Here is a 17,901-nt window from a genome sequence, read left to right as displayed (position 1 = left end):
GCTCCATTGGTTAGAGCGTAGTGCCAATAACACCAAGTTTGCAGGTTCAATTCCCTGCACTGCAGGCGGTTGGATGAGATGAGCATCAGGGTCCCTTGCGACTCCACAATTTGATGATCTTTGACTGCTTCGACTCAGGAAGGAGGGGGAATGGAATGGATAATGGGACCATTCAATTCTGCCTTAGGGCCTTGGCCTGATGCAGCAGTGGTCAACAGGTGTACAATTCTAGATGTGTCTGTGGACAGCAACTGTGAGGAACCTGCAGCACCCCCCTTCCCCTGTTGTTGGTGGTCTCCAGCTCCCATCAGCCCCAGCTAGCCATTGACCAAGGATCATGGGAGTTGCAAGATCTGGAGGGGCACAGACCCCCTCATCTCAGTGGGTAAAAGAAGACACTTTCTTATATAAAAAAAATCTGGTTTATTGCAACTCCCAGTTATGGCAGAAATGGTCAGTGTTTGTCCCTCCACAACGAGGAAAAAACCAAGGTGACTGGCATCAGGTGACCCACAGAGGTGGAACTACCCTGACCTCCCAGCAGCCCCCCCCCCCAGCACTTAGCGTTCAGAGCTACAAGTCTCTGCGAGCCTAGTCTCTGCTTGCAAGTACAGCAAACCCCTCTCCGAGTCTTGAATTGTTTTGAAACACAGCCCCCTCTCCACCCTCCACAGAACATCAGGGAGGTCGGTGCCCCTGCCCATAAACGATGGGCAAAAATAAGGGTACATCCTTTAGCAGGCTGGAAGATGGAGACAAGCTGTTTGGGGGATTTCCGGATGCCCAGAGTCTTCCGTGTGGCCTCACTTGCCCCCTGCCATGATCTTCAGGTACTGAAGGGCATTGCGGGCAGCATCTGCACGCGCGGCATGGCGGGACACGGCTGAGCCGTGGCACACCGTGGTTGGCTGTGTCGAGAGCTCCACCAGGCACTGGTACAGGCCGCTTAAACTCATCTCATCTGCAGGAAGAGAAAAGGTACCGCATCATCCAGGCCAGCAAAACAACATCTCTGTGTACAGCCTTCTCTGTCTGGAAAGTTCAAGGTGGGTACTAACTTTATGGGACGCAGGTGGCGCTGTGGGTTAAACCACAAAGCCTAGGACTTGCCGATCAGAAGGTCGGTGGTTTGAATCCCTGTGACGGGGTGAGCTCCCGTTGCTCGGTCCCTGCTCCTGTCAACCTAGCAGTTCGAAAGCACGTCAAAGGGCAAGTAGATAAATCGGTACCGCTCCAGCGGTAAGGTAAATGGCGTTTCCGTGCGCTGCTCTGGTTTTGCCAGAAGTGGCTTAGTCATGCTGGCCACATGACCCGGAAGCTGTACACCGGCTCCCTCGGCCAATAAAGCGAATTGAGCACCGCAACCCCAGAGTCGGCCATGACTGGACCTAATGGTCAGGGGTCCCTTTACCTTTACTAACTTTCTATATGTGAAAAAGAACTAGAGGTCTTGGAGGACCACAAGCTTAACATGAGTCAACAGTGTGATGCAGCAGCAAAAAAAGCTAATGCTATTCCTGGCTGCATCTACAGAAGTATAGCGTCCAGATCAAGGGAAGTTAGTCCTACTGTATTCTGCCTTGGTCAGAACACAGCTGGAATACTGTGTCCAATTCTGGGTGCCACGATTTAAGAAGAATACTGACAAGCTGGAACAGGGCAGCCAAGATGGCCAAGGGCCTGGAAACCAAGCCATATGAGGAACAGTTGAAGGAGCTGGATATGTTTAGCCTGAAAGACTGAGAGGAAATCTGACTGCCATCTTCAAACATCTTAAAGGCTGTCACATGGAAGATGGAGCAAGCTTGTTATCTCCTGCTCTGGAGCGTAGGACTCAAACCAATGGATTCAAGGTACAAGAAAGGAGATTCCAACTAAACATCAGGAAGAAAATTCTGACAGTAAGAGCTATTTGAAGGTGGAATGGTCTCTCTCGGAAGGTTGTGGACTCTCCTTCCTTGGAGGTTTTTAAGCAGAGCTTGGATGGCCAACTGCCAGGGATGCTTTAGCTGAGATTCCTGCTTTGCAAGGGGGCTGGACTAGATGACCCCTGGCGTCCCTTCCAACTCTGCAATTCTACGAAGATTAAAACAGGTTGGTTCTTCAAATTGAAGAATTCAATATAATTCAAATTCGGCATCTTCGGATTAAAGCACAGCAGAGCAAGACGAAAGCAAAATGTGCACATTTCCTAATGCTCAAGTCTGGGGACAGCGGGTGTACGGAGGCATAAGGAACTGTTGATTCACAGGCTGGCATAAATTGGGATGTCGCAGCTCGCTTCCCTTTTTGTTCCCACAGGGCAACTGGCCTTATGTGGCTGGAGACAGGCCCCCATGACCCAATGCTGGGCAAGTAACGATGCTACAGCAGATATTAATGTAAGTCATCTGTCAGTTCCCTTTCACGTGGGGAGAGGGACTTGGCAGGGTTCTCAGCACATAACCATGAGAAAGACAAAAGGGCAGAGGCACAATAATGGCTTATTTTTAGTTATTTTAGAAAATAAGAAATGGAGGTGGGGAGTCTCTGGGAGCCACAAAACACCTTGCAATGTGGGCTTATGTGGTCCATAGGCTGTGGGCTTCACCACACCTGGTAAACTGATGAATGCCAAAGTTCTGTCCCCAAGTCTAGCTTGCGCCCTGACTAAAGCCTTTGCTTGCGCTGCAGTGGATTACTGAGACAGAATCCAAGCTCCTCCCAGGTTATTTTCTTGAGTGGCCATGTGGGTAGCTTTCCACTTGCTGGGTTCCTTCTGGGTGTTTTTTTGGGTCATTTGACTGCTCAACTTGCAAGCAGAAAATATAAATTTTCACACATTCAAATCAATAAGGATGCACACATACGCAGGGGGGCTTTCGGAAAAGTTAGGGTCTGGCCGTTCTCTCAAGGAAAGCAATTCCTCCCCCTCCCCTGTGCCTCATTATTTACCAATGTCAAGGTAGCTAATATCAAAGCTCTGTTCTTCAGACAGCTCCTGCAAGAGGCTGCAGAACCCAGCATTCAGCACTCCCAGGGGATGGCTTTTGAGGTGCAGAATCTTCTCCCCCACTGAGTTGCGCAGAGAGTCCCAGGTGCAGCCAGACCCCCGACCCTTCACTCCATCCACCTTGGTTCCTGCAATCTTAAGAGTGGAAGAGAGAAAGATCGAACACGGGTTGGATGTCTCTTCCGGCTGCAAGGCACAGCTCCCTCCCTGCCTTCCCAGGTGGTGCTGACCAAGGAGCGAGAAGCCACAACCTCTGCAAGTTTCCTCAAGCAACTCTCGTGGCCACAGCTTCATCCTAACCCAGGGATGAGGGAACTGTGGTCCTCAATATGTTTTTGGGGTTCCCAAGGTGGGACTCCCAAGGGATTCGGTGGAGACCATCACATCGAGCAGCCACTGATGGAGCCTTATCCTCCATGAATTTATCTAATTTTCTTACAAAGCCATCCAAGTTAGTGGCCATCGCTACTTCTTGCTTAATTTGCCGAAGAGGCTGCTCCCCTCTTTGGAGCAAGTTCCCAGTTTCTGCAAAGCCTGTCACGCCACAACAGCATGCTGCACAATAAGCTCATCTACGGCTGCCCGACTCTGGCTTCTCCCCCCACTGCTCAGACTCACAATAGAGAACTGGTCTTCCTCCATTTCGGCCTCACTGCCCTCTCGCGGGTCCAGAGGCACGTTATGAATCCGCACCAGCATCTTGGCTGCGGCGTTGCGCTTGGCCAGTTTTTTGGAGGTGCCGCTGCCTAGAGAGAGAAGAAATGGCAAAACGGTGACCTGGAAGGGGGCTGCGATATGTTGAAAGAGGACAGGGCAGAGAAGGGTAGGGGACAGCCTGGGGTGCAAGAGGACTGCAAGAGCCTACACCTCTTCCCGATTCCCTCAGGCTTCCCCCATCAAGCCTGACTGCTGTTTTTTTAGCTCCTGTGCATTGATCCTGCCTTGCAGCCCATCCACCCTGCCTGACGCAGAAAGCACAACAGCAGCTGTTAAAGAGCTTGTTTTTACATAACTGACACAGCTTGTCCTCTTGCAAATGGTGTGGGGTTCTGTTTTTCCTTGGCGCGGAAGCTTTGCAGCCAAACGGGGAGCCTAACTTGAGCGCCTGCAGAGCTGCCACACATGGCCTATGGGACTGCAGTTGTGCACTCCTGGTCCTTACAGCCCAGATCATAGTCTCCCAAGTCCTCTCTGGCTGCAGCTCAATGCTTTCCCTCTGATTTCCTGCATTCCTCTTGTCAGATGCATTGGCCCTTGCCTCCGAAGTTCTAAGGAGCCTTTATGGGAAAACTCCCAATCACGCACAGGGCACTGCAAATCACAAACAGTTTAAAAGCATGAGCAGATGGGGACTCAAGTCCGCTGATGCCGTACCTATTTCAATGAACCTTTCAACCCGGCAGGTCATGGTGAATTCCTTGCGGTGCGCTGGCCCTGACTCCTGAGTGACGGTGTATTCGGGGAGCCGCCAGCCCTTCTGCACCACCAGCTCCTGGCGAGAGAGAGACAGCTTTAGAAAAGCACTCGCCTCTTCCTTTCAGTGCCTGGATTCCTGGAGGGAATGGCAGCCCAGGACACTGCCATTGCAGTGGAGGCAGCTAAAGCAGCAGTTTGGGCATAAGCCAAATTAAATTAGGCAGTACTTATTTCTGGAGAAAGCACATATGTAGGGCTGTAAAGTGTAACTGGGAGGAAAATCAAGACAGGGTACTGAAGCCTTGCTATACAGTCATATTGGGATCCGAGAGTGGTTTGCCAAAAGGTGGGTGGATACAAACCTACAGACTACTAGTAGTTCTGGATGATGCAGCAAATGGGAGCAGCATTCTGCTTACAGCATCAAGGCTTCTGCTCAAAATCCTGTTTGTCACCTCTGTTTGGAATCCACTTGGAGGTGGGTGTGCCCAATTTCGTTCCAGAGCTACAGCAAAAACATGTTGTTCCTATCCTAAATTCCACAAGCAAAAAAGTCTTGTGCGCACTTCCAACCTTGCTTAACTAATACGGCTTCAAAAGCTCCCATACCAAAGAAACTTTTGAAAAAGTGCTTGATGGTGACACCAAATTTTCCCTTTGGGATACCAGATTGCATTCCAAAACCATGACTTTAGGGTAGCCTTAAAAAGATAAAGGGACCCCTGACCATTAGGTCCAGTCGTGGCTGACTCTGGGGTTGCTTCGCTCATCTCACTTTATTATTGGCCGAGGGAGCCAGCGTACAGCTTCCGGGTCATGTGGCCAGCATGACTAAGCCGCTTCTGGCAAACCAGAGCAGCGCACGGAAACGCCGTTTGCCTTCCCGTCGGAGTGGTACCTATTTATCTACTTGCACTTTGAGGTGCTTTCAAACTGCTAGGTTGGCAGGAGCAGGGACCGAGCAAGGGGAGCTCACCACATCATGGGGATTTGAACCGCCAACCTTCTGATCGGCAAGTCCTAGGCTCTGTGGTTTAACCCACAGCGCCACCAAACAAGCAACGAGAAGAATGGGGTGGGGAATGAAACAGGCGATCGGTAGGACAAGGTGCTGCTGGGAAGTACCCTTTCTCTTGTAGGGCAAAGTGTGGATCTACCAACTTCTGACTAAGCTCACTCACCGATATCCCTCCTCCTGTAAGCGCTTGGGGCTGAAGGAAGCCACAGCCGAGAGAGTGACCTACCTGCAGGGCGCCAACCGGGTTGCACTCCGACTGCTGTGGTGATACTGGGGACTTCATGTCCATTGCGGAACTTCTAGGTAAAAAGAGGACACAAGGTGAAGGGTTCTCCCTGGTGGTTCTGCTGACCCAAATCCGAACACCCCACCCACGCTACAAAGTAGGCAGAGGTAGGGGAACATAGGAGCCCTTCTGGGGAGGGGAAGCTGAGAAGGGGCCTCGTCAAAGAGAGCCTCGCCTACAACTGGCGCTAGAGCTGGGCGATGTCGGCTTTTCGACATCGCAATGTATCACCACCTAAACCTCATGCTATAGCGATACACTGCAGGGTTGAAAAGGAAGATCAGCCCCGCGAGGTGCTGGGGTGAAACCAGCTCCCTCCACCAACGCCCGGCACAGGGAGGAAGGAGGCAGCAGCCTGAGAAGGTAAGGCACAGGTAAGCCCCACCCACGATATACTGTAGGGTGATGGTGCGATTGTACTCTGGCCCTCAAACCAGTCCTGGACAATGTATTGATACATCACCCAGGCCTAGTTGGTGCTCCACTGTAGTGCAAGGCATGGACCCTCCTCCAATCAGTGTTAAGAGGGGAATTGATGGTAGACTGAAAGGGGGTCTTCCTACTAACCACCACACAGCCACCCATAGCCTGTGTCTCCAGGGTCAAGCAAGATCTTTTACTTCCCCTCCTGTAGCATCTCCACCTCCATCGTTCTGCCCGGACAGTGAGGTCCAGCGCCGAGGGCCTTCTGGCGGTTCCCTAGCTATGAGAAGCCAAGTTACAGGGAACCAGGCAGAGGGCCTTTGCGGTAGTGGCACCCGCCCTGTGGAACACCCTCCCACCAGATGTCAAAGAGAAAAATAACTACCAAACTTCAGGTTTCAGGTTAAGAACGGACCTCCAGAACGAATTACCTGGGAGACGAAACCGGCAAGGTGGGTACAGGCGCGTTGACTGGAGCGGTGGTCTGAGCCAAGGGCTCTAGAGAAAAAGGAGAGCTTCGGAATACAAGGTGACAAAATTAAAGCACGCTCAGTAGCAGGAGCGCATGCAGTGGAAGAAACTTCCCAAAATGAGAGACTGCTCCTGTGTCATCCCCCGGAACTTGGGTGCAGGCCCCTCCTGTTCTCTAGCAAGGCTCCCTCCACCCAAACTTCCCTCAGCTCAATGCTGAACTCTCCTGTTCCCATGACTGTGCACAATCTGTGCACCTGTGACTGTGCTGCTCAATTTGCATCACGGAATGCAAACCACAGATTTCAACTTCTTCTTTTAAAGTTTCTGTCCCTTATTGGCCTGGTTTGCACGTGACTAAGCCAGCACTTACTGGCTTACTTAACAACCTCTGTGTCCTAACTGCCCGCAAATTACCTTTCATAGACAGTAAGCAATTAGAGAGGATGTTGTAGAACGAAGATTCCCTGGGGATTTCATTTTCTAATAAGTGCATGGGAGAAGGGGGGATTCCGGCCATCTGTACAGACTGTGCATAGCCCTCACCTGCCTTCTTCTGCTGCTGCTGGCTCCAACATGTTTCCTCCCTTGAGAAGCCGGAGTGCCACCTCTGCTGCCTTGTGCTTGGCTGCTTTTTTGCTAGGGCCTTGGCCTAAGGACAGGATAAGGGAGAGAAAGCGAGTCGGGACACAAGGATGCAAGGGCAACTCGGAAGGGCAAACAGAGAAATTTATTTATATCCTGGCCTTCCTTCCATAACGGGAGGTAGCATATATGGAACTTCCAGGCCGACCAGATCCAAGTGCAATCCGCACTGAAGCTCCTTTTGTTTGCAAAGTGTCACTGTGCTGGTATTTTTCACAAATGCAGCACATGGACAGAGCACAGCACTGCATCTCATTTGCAACAGCATTCCGTACTATATGCCACTGTGAACTGCAATAAAGAGAAGTGTGAGAAGAGGGTGGTGCTTGAAAGCTCTCTCTTTCTCCTACATCCCCATGCACTTCCATGCCTCCACAGACAGTTAAGTTATGAGGGAACGCGCTTCCAAGTTAAGCAAACATGCACATTTAGAAGTAGCATCTAAAAAAGTAAAATGAACTATGACTGTCCAGTCACTGAGAGTAAAATTTAATTCCTACAAATTCACTCCCACCCCTGCTGAAGTTACCGGTAAATGTTAATGACGGGCTAGAGGGAAGAAGGGGCTGAGTGAGTGCCTTTTGCAGGATCCAAGCCACTCCGGTTGATAATAGTAATATAACAGAATGAGGCTAATTACCATTAAAATCACTGCGAAAGAAATAGGACAAGTAAAATAGTTGTGAACGTAGTTGTGAAAAATCATGGAATAAAGGAGTAGAAATTGCGGTATTATTGCTTGTTGGGGCAGGTGCCATGTATATAGGCAAAGAGTAGGGAAATGCTGGGCTTTAGCAAGGCTGTGCACAGCCCTGTTCAAACCACATACAGAATCTGTCATTGCAGCTATGTATGACATCACAATCAGGCCTTGGCAACCCAACTGTCGCCTGAAAAGAAGTCAGCCAAGTCTAGGAGGAGGCTCCCTTCGAAGCCTGCAGCTCCACCAATCTGCCCTAATCTGCCTCTTGATTATATCTTGTTACAGCTCTGCATGACTTTCTAAGAAGAGTCCGCTGGGTCAAGGGAATGGAGCAACTAGTCCAGCATCCTGTTTTCTTGATGGTCAGCTGACAGTAGGCCAATGAGCTCTCCAAGAAAAGCTGCCAAGAGCCCAGCAGTGAGAAACCCAACCCTGTGAGGACATCTAGTGAGTGTGACAGAACAAACAAGCAGCTCAAGGTCCCAAGTTCTGAGAGGAAGAGGGTACCAAACAGGTTACATAAAGAAGTCTAGAAACGAGCATCTCCTGCATTCTACTCCCCAAATCTAGAAGTGGGTTAGGTGTAGTGAGTCAGGACACCTTTCTCCAACCTGGTAGCCTCCAGTTGTTGCCAGACTACAACCCAGAAAAACTACCTTGGAATGTGCTGCTGCTGCTGCGCTGGTGGGTTAAGAAGCCCCTTTGCAGAGAGAGTAAGTCAACTGGCACAGGGCAGATATTTTGAATCACTTTGTGTTTACACTGAATTGTGTTGATTGATTGATGAATTGATTTTGTTTTTGTTTTGTTTATATGCTACTGTGCTCTTGATACGATTATGGTTATGGTTAGCGCTTGTTAATTTTTACAGCTATTGTTATTATGGTGGGCTGCTTTGAGCTCAACTGTAGTTGGAAAAGCAAAACGCAGTGGGGAAGGAGAGCTGAAGATAATGCCAATATATTCCACATCTGGAAACCAATGTGCCCCTTTGGTTTCAGATAGTACATGGGTAGACGAGTCTATAAGGCCTGGTGCATATTTTGCTCTAGGAGGCTTAGTTGGGTCAGAATTGAGTATACACTTCCAAAGATAACGCCCAGTACGATACTTCTGGTAAATGAGCCACCATAGCCACTAGAGGGCTGTGAAAATTTGTGTCCCAGGCTTTTTAGACTCACCTACCCATGTATTAGGGACGCAGGTGGTGCTGTGGGTTAAACCACAGAGTCTAGGACTTGGCGATCAGAAGGTTGGCGTTTTAAATCCCCGCAACGAGGTGAGCTCCCGTTGCTCGGTCCCTGCTCCTGCCAACCTAGCAGTTTGAAAGCACGTCAAAGTGCAAGTAGATAAATAAGTACTGCTCCGGCGGGAAGCTAAACAGCGTTTCCGTGTGCTGCTCTGGTTAGCCAGAAGTGGCTTAGTCATGCTGGCCACATGACCCAGAAGCTGTACGCTGGCTCCCTCAGCCAGTAAAGTGAGATGAGCGCTGCAACCCCAGAGTCAGTCACGACTGGATCTAATGGTCAGAGGCCCCTTTACCTTACCCAAGTATTATCTGAAACCAAAGGGGCACATTGGTCACCAGATGTGATTTTTTTCCAGCTCCCCTACCCCTCTAATACACATGTCAAATCAAACCAAATCATGCTGGCTGGGACTGTTAAGAGGAGTTTGCGTCCAACAACATCTGAAGGGCCACAGATTCTCTATCTGTGGCCTAAAAGGTTCCATTTTATTTATTTCTTTGTATTAGTGGAGAGGGATGTTATGTTCAGCTCAACAGCCAGCTCAGAACCCCATGCAATGGATTCTGGCAGGTGAGCATGACAACCCATCTATCAGTTATGTGACATCATAATGATGCTGCGTTCTTGACAAGTGGGTGTAGGATCTGGCCCATGGAACCAAAAAGACTCCCCACTCCTGGATAAAAGGTAAGGGGACCAGTGTGCTAAAGGGGAGCTTGTATTATAGGGAGCCCCTCAAAGTAGGTGCAAACCCAAAGTTAACTGGAAGCAGGCAGAAGGCCCAGTTCAAAAGCACAACTGGAGAAACTCCATCCCCTTTCTGTTGCTGAGACAGATATGAAGGACTGTAGAAGACATGCAATCTTCTCTATCCGACCGCCAAATATGAGAGTTCTTTTCCTCTCCTCTTCCTCCCCTGCCCAAATTCTACTGGTTTATCCACACTCCCGTTCTTTACCACAACTAACCGGTGCAGCTGATGTCTCCAACAGTGACGCGAAAGGTGAAGTTGGGCTGATGTGCTTGTCCCTCGGCTTTCAGTAGATCGTACACAGGGGTTTTGCCTATGCGTGTCCCATACTCCTGCAGCAGGCTGATAGGGGTCTTGCCAGGGTTGGACGCCAGCATTTGCTCTATACTGAGGGTCAAAAGGAGACAAGGTTGGATCTTGGAAGCCACCTTACTCTTCCACCGGGGCTCCTTTTACCTAGTAGTATTTCTCTGTCTTTCATGAGTCCATCGTCTGCAACAAAGGATGTGCTTGTCTCTTCCCCCCACACCTATCATTGGTGGGAGCCTCTAAAACTCCCACAGAGATTTCACTACTGCCAAAGTCCCTTCAACAGCAAATGTACAATGAGGTCAGCTCATCGCTCCCAGCTTCATGGACCAGAGGTCCTAGTGAGGACGGGAGGGATAAGAAAGCAGGAAAGAAATGAAGGTTACCCCCCAAAGATTTCTTAATGCAGATTACTTAGCTCTTGTTGTCTTTTAACCGGGATAAGTCTTTCAATGCATTCTTATGAGTGACATGGGGTTTCTAATTTAGGAAGTATGGAAAAGTTACCTTGCTGGATCAGACCAGAAGCAAGAGTGGCCAGACTGATGCTCACAAAAATAGAATTGGGTAGGGACAGGGTACCTGTTGCTGGGGCTACAACTCGCATCATCCCTGCCAACTGGTCTTGCCGGTGGGTCTCATAAGAGATGGCAACCAACAACATCTGCAGAACCACAGCTTCTCCTCTCCAGCATAAAGGCAGCAGCCCTTGTTTCCTGTTAGTAAGTTTCCTGGTACAAACAAGCTCAGTTTTGCTATGATGGCTAAACAGCCACTGAGAAAACCAAAATCCTTATAAGCCTTGATTCCAGAACACTTGAAGAACAAATGTTTGATCATACAATCTCCCTAATCTCCCTTTCCTGAGCAAGATGAACCAGATCCAGGGGCTCTTGAAGGAAACTGGTATTTCCTCAGTTTCCTAGGCTCAGTTTTGGCACAGAAACAGCTTTGGTCGCCCTGTCAGGAGAGACAGGGAAAATGTGTCCCTGTTAATTCTCCTTGACCTCTCAAGTGGCTTTTGATACCATTGACCATTGCTATCCTTCTGAAGCAGCTGTCCCAGATTAGGGGTGGGTGACACCACTTTGCAAATGGTTCCAGTCCTACTTGGATGGTTGTTCCAAGGGTGTTGCTTGGGGAGTGTTTTTCAGCAATACCTCAAAGACCACCTCTTTCCATATGAACCTATCTGGACCCTGAGATCATTCTCCGAGGCCCTTCTTCGTGTGCCTCCTCCACAAGAGGTCTGGAGGGTGGCAACACAAGAACAGGCCTTTTCTTCAGTGGCTCCCCATTTGTGGAATGCTTTCCACAGGGAGTCTCGCCAGCCACTTTACACACCTTTAGGCACCAGGCAAAAATATTCCTCTGTAACCAGGCCTTTGGCTGATTGACATCCAATGCCAATTTAAATGGTGAATGGGGGGATTATTGGGTTGTTCCTGTTTTTATTTTTGTTATGCATCTTGTGTTTCTATCTAGACATTTTATGCTGTGAACCACCCTGAGACCTGCAGCTATAGGGCAGTATACAAATTTAATAAATAATACAAGCTTCCGTCAAAATAAGCTTCTGCTGGCTTGCAGCTCTGTGCCCCCTTTTGTTGCTGCTTAGTTGTTTAGTCGTGTCCGACTCCTTGTGACCCCATGGACCAGAGCACGCCAGACACTCCTGTCTGTTGTCTTTGTTTATGGAGTTTTCTTGGCAGGGATACTGGAGTGGCTTGCCGGTTCCTGCTCCACTGTGCCCCCTTACAATACGGTAAGTCTTAACGAAGTCATTAACGCTTATCTCTGCTGAGGCACTTCTATGTACGCCTACTTCGGAGTAAGCCCCTCAGCGGCGCCGACGTCCCTATAAACATGCAGAAAGCTGGTGCGGTCCCAGGAAATCGTTTCCACAGAATTGTGGAGTGGGAAGGGACCGTGAGGGTCCGCTATACAGTGGTACCTCAGGTTAAGTACTTAATTCGTTCCGGAGGTCCGTACTTAACCTGAAACTGTTCTTAACCTGAAGCATCACTTTAGCTAATGGGGCCTCCTGCTGCGCCGCCGGAGCACATTTTCTGTTCTCATCCTGAAGCAAAGTTCTTAACCTGAAGCACTATTTCTGGGTTAGCGGAGTCTGTAACCTGAAGCGTATGTAACCTGAGGTACCACTGTACTCCAATGCCCTCGCACTGGGGGAATCTTTTGCCCAACCCACAACCCTGGGATTACGAGTCATGCGCTCTACCAATGGAGCCACTCTGTCTGGGTCATGGGATAGGCAGACAACAAGGCTGCGGTCCTATACCTGTCCTCTTGGGACTCAGCCATGACAGGCATCTGGATGGACAGGTGCAAGATTGTTCTGAAGACGGAGTTGTCCTCTAGACTGCGCACCCCTAGGGAGAGGCAGGATGGGTCGCTGTCGCCCCCAGCCCCATCCCTCTTAGTCGGGACCCATCCTCTGTCCGAGTCCCTCCTCCCATAATTGCCCAGAGGATGGGTGATGACCCGCTTGGGCCTTCCCGTTATCATGGCAGAGTAGGCCCGAGCGCTGCTTCTTCCAGGAGGGGTATCCTAGCAACGGCACTCTAGGGGGCGGGGCTTCTCCTCCCCATCCTCCCTCCCTCGCCCCGCCCCTCCCCGCCCGTCTCCTAGCAACGGCGCGGGCGGATTCCTTCACCTGGGGAAGCCGCCGCAGCTCCTCGCGCTCCCGCAAGGCTCCTCCGCCTCCTCCTCGCTCATTCCCTCCTCCTGCCCCGCCGCCGCCGCCGCCACCGCAACGCCCGCCGCCCGCCAGCCCGGTTCACAATGGCCGGGAGAGAGGAAGCGGCGGCCCTGGCGCCTCCCCGCCGCCGCCGCCTCCGCAGCGCTGCGAGGCGCATCCTGGAAGTTGGAGTCCGGCGCCAGGCCCAGGCCGCGAGACGGCTTCGGTATGAAGACTACGACTCCCAGAAGGCCGTTCGGCCGCACAGCGAGCAGAGGCCCGGCTTTGTCCCGCGTTGTACGCTGGGAGAAGTAGTCTCCGAGGGTCATAGATACAGCGACAGGCAAATAGGTATTAGTTCTTTCGCTTGCCGTCAGTACAGGTAAACGTTGCTATCAGTGCTGGATTTAAGTATAAGCTAAACAAGCTATATCTTAAGGCCCCAGTCTCTTGCCCCCCCCAAAAAAAGTAAAGAAAAAAAACTGGATGTACATTTCCAAAATATAAGATAAAAAACAAATAAGATAAAACCTACAGCAACAGTGTTTTGTGTTGTGTAGGCTCCTGTGATGTAAGTAATGGGCCCTGTCTGCTATCCTGCTCCCTAAAATATCACTGGTTTGCACATTTCTGTATATAGGGTGCCTACATTCTGCTCTTTATAATTATTAGTAGTTTGCATCATATATTTACACCTATTATTATTTCATGTTACAGCAAGTTGCATGTTACAGCAAGTTTCTAGAAACTAGACTGTGAGTCTTTGTAAATTGTGTTTCTAAATAAACTTTTGTTATTGCCAAATGCCAATGTGTTTGCATTATTAAGTTTGTTATGAATAAAAAATCATTTTAAGTTAGAGCTTAATAATTATTTCACTATTAATATACTTCTTAATTGTATTTCAGTTCAACAATTACTTTGATAAAATACATATTCTGTTATGTGCAAGTGGCTTTAGATACCTATTAGGTCCATAAATTACCATATAGCATATATTCAACACAAAAATCAGCAACAATTTCTTGTTGACCATTTCTTGTGGACATATAAAGGGCGCCATTACCTTCAGTAGCTTAGGGCCTCATCAAACCTAAATCCGGCCCTGGTTGCCATGGGCGTAGACAGGGTTTTTGTTAAGGGGGTGGGGGCAAAAGGTTGTTGAGCTATTTTGGGGGAGATCACCTAAAAAGTTGATGAGCTTCATTGGGAGATCATGGGTAAAAATCCCCCCTGAAATATGACATTACGGGGGCAGGCTTCTGCTGTGGGCGGGTTAAAACTATAGTTAATTGAGGGGTTTTTTATGCTTTTCAGTCATTTCTGAGGTCTACGCCCATGAACGTAGCATACTGTTAAGGCACCTGGTTCAAGTACAAACACCCTGCCAAAGCGACACTCGGCTTAAACACAATAATGATGGATGAAGCCGCAGGTGAAAAAAAGGAATAATAGAATTGTAGAAATGGAAGAGACCACATGGGCCATCTAGTCCAAACCCCTGCAACGCAGGAATCTTTTCCCCAATGTGGGGCTCGAACTCACAGCCCTGGGATTAAGAGCCTCATTAAGAGCCTCATGCTTTGCCGACTGAGCTATCCAGGGTAACTTGGGTTCATAACTGATTGGTTCTTACTTTATATGCCGCTTTCCCCACAACAAGCTGCGTCCCAAAACGGCTTGCAGGGGTGAAAATCAAAACATGAAAAATAAGAGAACACTGGAAATGTAAGTACATATACAGAATAACCCCCCCCCCAAAAAAATCTGCAAGTTACAGAATAAATTCAGTATTACAAAAAGACAAAACAACACCAAACCAAACCAAACCAAACTACCAATCCAAGCTTAAGTACATGGATAAATGGCAAAAATGAAAGTTAACTGACAATAAAGTTTCTGGTACTGGTTTTGCTGCACTCCCAAGGAGCTGTCTTAAATGCAGTTCTGCTAGGAAGGGCAGATGACATACAGCTGGCATACAGGCTAGACGACATACAACTGGCTCCCACATCTCCCCTCCAGAGAAGGCCTACAGCAGCACAAACGCAAATGTTGGGGAGGACAATGATAGTCTCTTCGCCGGCCTCCTGGAAGTACCAACTGCTGGTGCAGGTCTTCCTGCAGTTATGGGGGGGGGAATCTTAACCTCTTTAAAGTACGTAAATTCAGCGGATTTAATGGAATTATTCCCAAATAAGTGTACTGTATATAGAATTTGCAGTCTGCAGCTTGACACAAAGCTTGTTGTTGTTGTTGTTTAGTCGTTTAGTCGTGTCCGACTCTTCGTGACCCCATGGACCAGAGAACGCCAGGCACCTCTGTCCTCCACTGCCTCCCGCAGTTTGGTCAAACTCATGCTGGTGACCTCGAAAACACTATCCAACCATCTCGTCCTCTGCCGTCCCCTTCTCCTTGTGCCCTCCATCTTTCCCAACATCAGGGTCTTCTCCAGGGAGTCTTCTCTTCTCATGAGGTGGCCAAAGTACTGGAGCCTCAGCTTCACAATCTGTCCTTCCAGTGAGCACTCAGGGTTGATTTCCTTCAGTATGGAGAGGTTTGATCTTCTTGCAGTCCATGGGACTCTCAAGAGTCTCCTCCAGCACCATAATTCAAAAGCATCAATTCTTCGGCGATCAGCCTTCTTTATGGTCCAGCTCTCACTTCCATACATCACTACTGGGAAAACCATAGCTTTAACTATACGAACCTTTGTTGGCAAGGTGATGTCTCTACTTCTCAAGATGCTGTCTAGGCCTGTCATTGCCCTTCTCCCAAGAAGCAGGCGTCTTTTAATTTCGTGGCTGCTGTCACCATCTGCAGTGATCATTGAGACCAAGAAAGTAAAATCTCTCACTACCTCCATTTCTTCCCCGTCTACTTGCCAGGAGGTGATGGGACCAGTGGCCATGATCTTCGTTTTTTTGATGTTGAGCTTCAGACCATATTTTGCGCTCTCCTCTTTCACCCTCATTAAAAGGTTCTTTAATTCCTCCTCACTTTCTGCCATCAAGGTTGTGTCATCTGCATATCTGAGGTTGTTGATATTTCTTCCGGCAATCTTAATTCCGGCTGGGGATTCATCCAGCCCAGCCTTTCGCATGATGAATTCTGCATATAAGTTAAATAAGCAGGGAGACAAAATACAGCCTTGTCGTACTCCTTTCCCAATTTTGAACCAATCAGTTGTTCGACACAAAGCTTAAGGACGTGTAACTACAGCTGTGTGCACACTGGAGCATTTATGTGTACATGAGTCACTGTTTCGTGTGAAAGATTATGCACACGAGGCACTTTCAGTTTTAGGACTCCAAAATCTACCTTGATGTTTCCCTGTCCACACTCATGGGCAGTGTTTGATGGACTATAGAACAATCCCAAAAGCCATGTTGGCTCCTAATGATTCTAAATATTTCCTCTGCAGAAGGAAAGACCTCGGAGAAACCTTTCCCAGTAGTTCTTTTCACTTGCAAATCCTACAAATCCTGTCTTAAGGACATATTTTGTGTATGAATCCTCTGACCTGGACTTAAGAACTAAGGTCTTTACCATCTTGAAAGAATGACCCAGACTGGGCAGGGAATGCATTCAGTGACCATTACCAGGTATCTTGTCAGGCAGAAGTCGAGCCACACCTTCAAGTTTCTGTTACAGACCGCCCCTTTCCGTGACCTATGGATGATGCATTTTGGGTGGTCTTTGGCTAGGGGATGGGCAATTTCTAAAGTCTTATTTAAAACTACTTGCACACCCTTGTTCTGGGTCCTAACCTCTTTGCAATGGAGGGGCGGGGAAAACTCTGCGACTAGTGGGACTACATTGCCCATAAGCCACTGCGCGGAGGGAGGCGGGTGGCTCCGAGCGTTCCTTTTTTCCCCTGTCCGTCCAGCTTTTGTTCCCCCCGACCCGTTTCCCAGCCTGATTGGTTCCTACCTAGCTTCCCTCCCGCGTCCCCGCAAGTCCCCTTCCCCCCCAACCCCGTTCTTGGTCCCCGCCCTCAACTTGCCCCGCGATTGGTCGGGCCCCACCGGCCCGGAGCCGCAATTGGCTCTGCTCGGCGCACCGGCAGCAGTAAGCGAGCCGGGCTGGTGATGGAGGGAGCGCTGCTGAAATGGACCAACTATCTTTCGGGTGAGAGCGAGAGTCCTCAAGTGGGTCGGGCTTTGCATTTGGGGAGGCGGCCTCTGCCTTCGTCGCCTCCTGCTCCCCCCCATCATATGTACCCCTTTCTTCGCGTTCCTTAGCAACCCGGCTATCCCATAGGGCAGGGGATAGAACCCAGGAGTCCGGGCTTCCTCCCACCCAACCCCCCTAACCCCAGCCCCCCAGAATGCTCCCATTTCTCATTGTGCGACTTCATCCTTAACATCCCTTTCCAGGAAGTCGAATCTCACTTGCACCCGCTCCTTCCCCAGCCAAAGGGTTTTAAGGGCTGCCATCTTTCTCTGCGCCTTGTAGCAGTTGCGTAACTGGGAGAAATTCAACGGGTGCAGCTCGTTCTCCAGGATTGGAGATGAGGGGAAGGGATAAGTGTCACCCACTGACTTCTGTTTGGTGGTTTCATTTGTCTCTCTGTGTGTTGTTGTTTTTTTAAAGGGTTAGGGCCGTGCTGGACCACCTCTCCATTATAGTGAATCACTTTCCTGGTGCTCCTGAGCAGGATGAGTCCTCCATGTCAACTAGGAGTCTTGTTTTCCATGGTTTTTCTGCGTTTCTCATTGTAGTTGTCTGAGCGCTTCCCATAGGAGGTGTGACCACAAATACAGAAGCAAAGCAAGACTGCAGGGGGGACTTTGCTTGTGGAGCATCTTCCTGTCATGCATTTGATAAATGCACAGGAGATCTTCTCTAGCAAATGCTAGGATTTTGTCGGAGCAGCCTCGCAAGTGCCGCCCTGGCCCGGCCCAATGACAAGAGTGGGCTGCAATCTCCAAGAAAA

General features: G+C 49.4%; 2 protein-coding genes across 7 annotated transcripts in view; one reads left to right on the top strand and one right to left on the bottom strand.

Moving 5' to 3' along the window:
* Positions 1-409: 409 nt before the first annotated feature.
* On the bottom strand, positions 410-13,081 carry TARBP2 (TARBP2 subunit of RISC loading complex). Of its 3 annotated transcripts, none has more exons than XM_083728925.1 (9): positions 12,939-13,081; positions 10,173-10,342; positions 7,153-7,258; positions 6,567-6,650; positions 5,653-5,725; positions 4,367-4,484; positions 3,611-3,738; positions 2,935-3,127; positions 410-961 (listed from the first exon to the last, which is right to left on the bottom strand). In XM_083728925.1, exons 1-9 carry the CDS (start codon positions 12,998-13,000, stop codon positions 804-806), a joined length of 1,092 nt encoding a protein of 363 aa, XP_083585051.1. In that variant the 5' UTR covers positions 13,001-13,081; the 3' UTR covers positions 410-803. The 3 variants fall into 3 exon arrangements, with proteins under 3 accessions (XP_083585051.1, XP_083585052.1, XP_083585053.1); XM_083728926.1 differs by having other exon boundaries at positions 5,653-5,722; positions 12,939-13,078; XM_083728927.1 differs by lacking the exon at positions 12,939-13,081 and adding an exon at positions 12,564-12,843.
* LOC310839948 (pleckstrin homology domain-containing family A member 3-like) overlaps positions 8,157-17,901 on the top strand; it is a 25,543-nt gene continuing 15,798 nt past the window's right edge. Inside the window, exon 1 of one of the 4 annotated variants that reach the window (XM_083729070.1) lies at positions 8,157-8,401. Coding sequence is in view for 2 of the 4 variants with exons in the window: in XM_083729071.1 (XP_083585197.1) it covers positions 17,054-17,093 (40 nt within the window). In the remaining 2 variants the exon portion in view is untranslated. The other 3 variants (XM_083729069.1, XM_083729071.1, XM_083729068.1) reach the window with 3 other exon arrangements.

This window comes from Podarcis gaigeae (assembly GCF_964106915.1).
Source record: "Podarcis gaigeae genome assembly, chromosome: 2".
NCBI classification, from domain to species: Eukaryota; Metazoa; Chordata; class Lepidosauria; order Squamata; family Lacertidae; genus Podarcis; species Podarcis gaigeae.
Note: the sequence above shows the minus strand (reverse complement) of the source record. Positions and strands in the feature narration are given on the sequence as shown.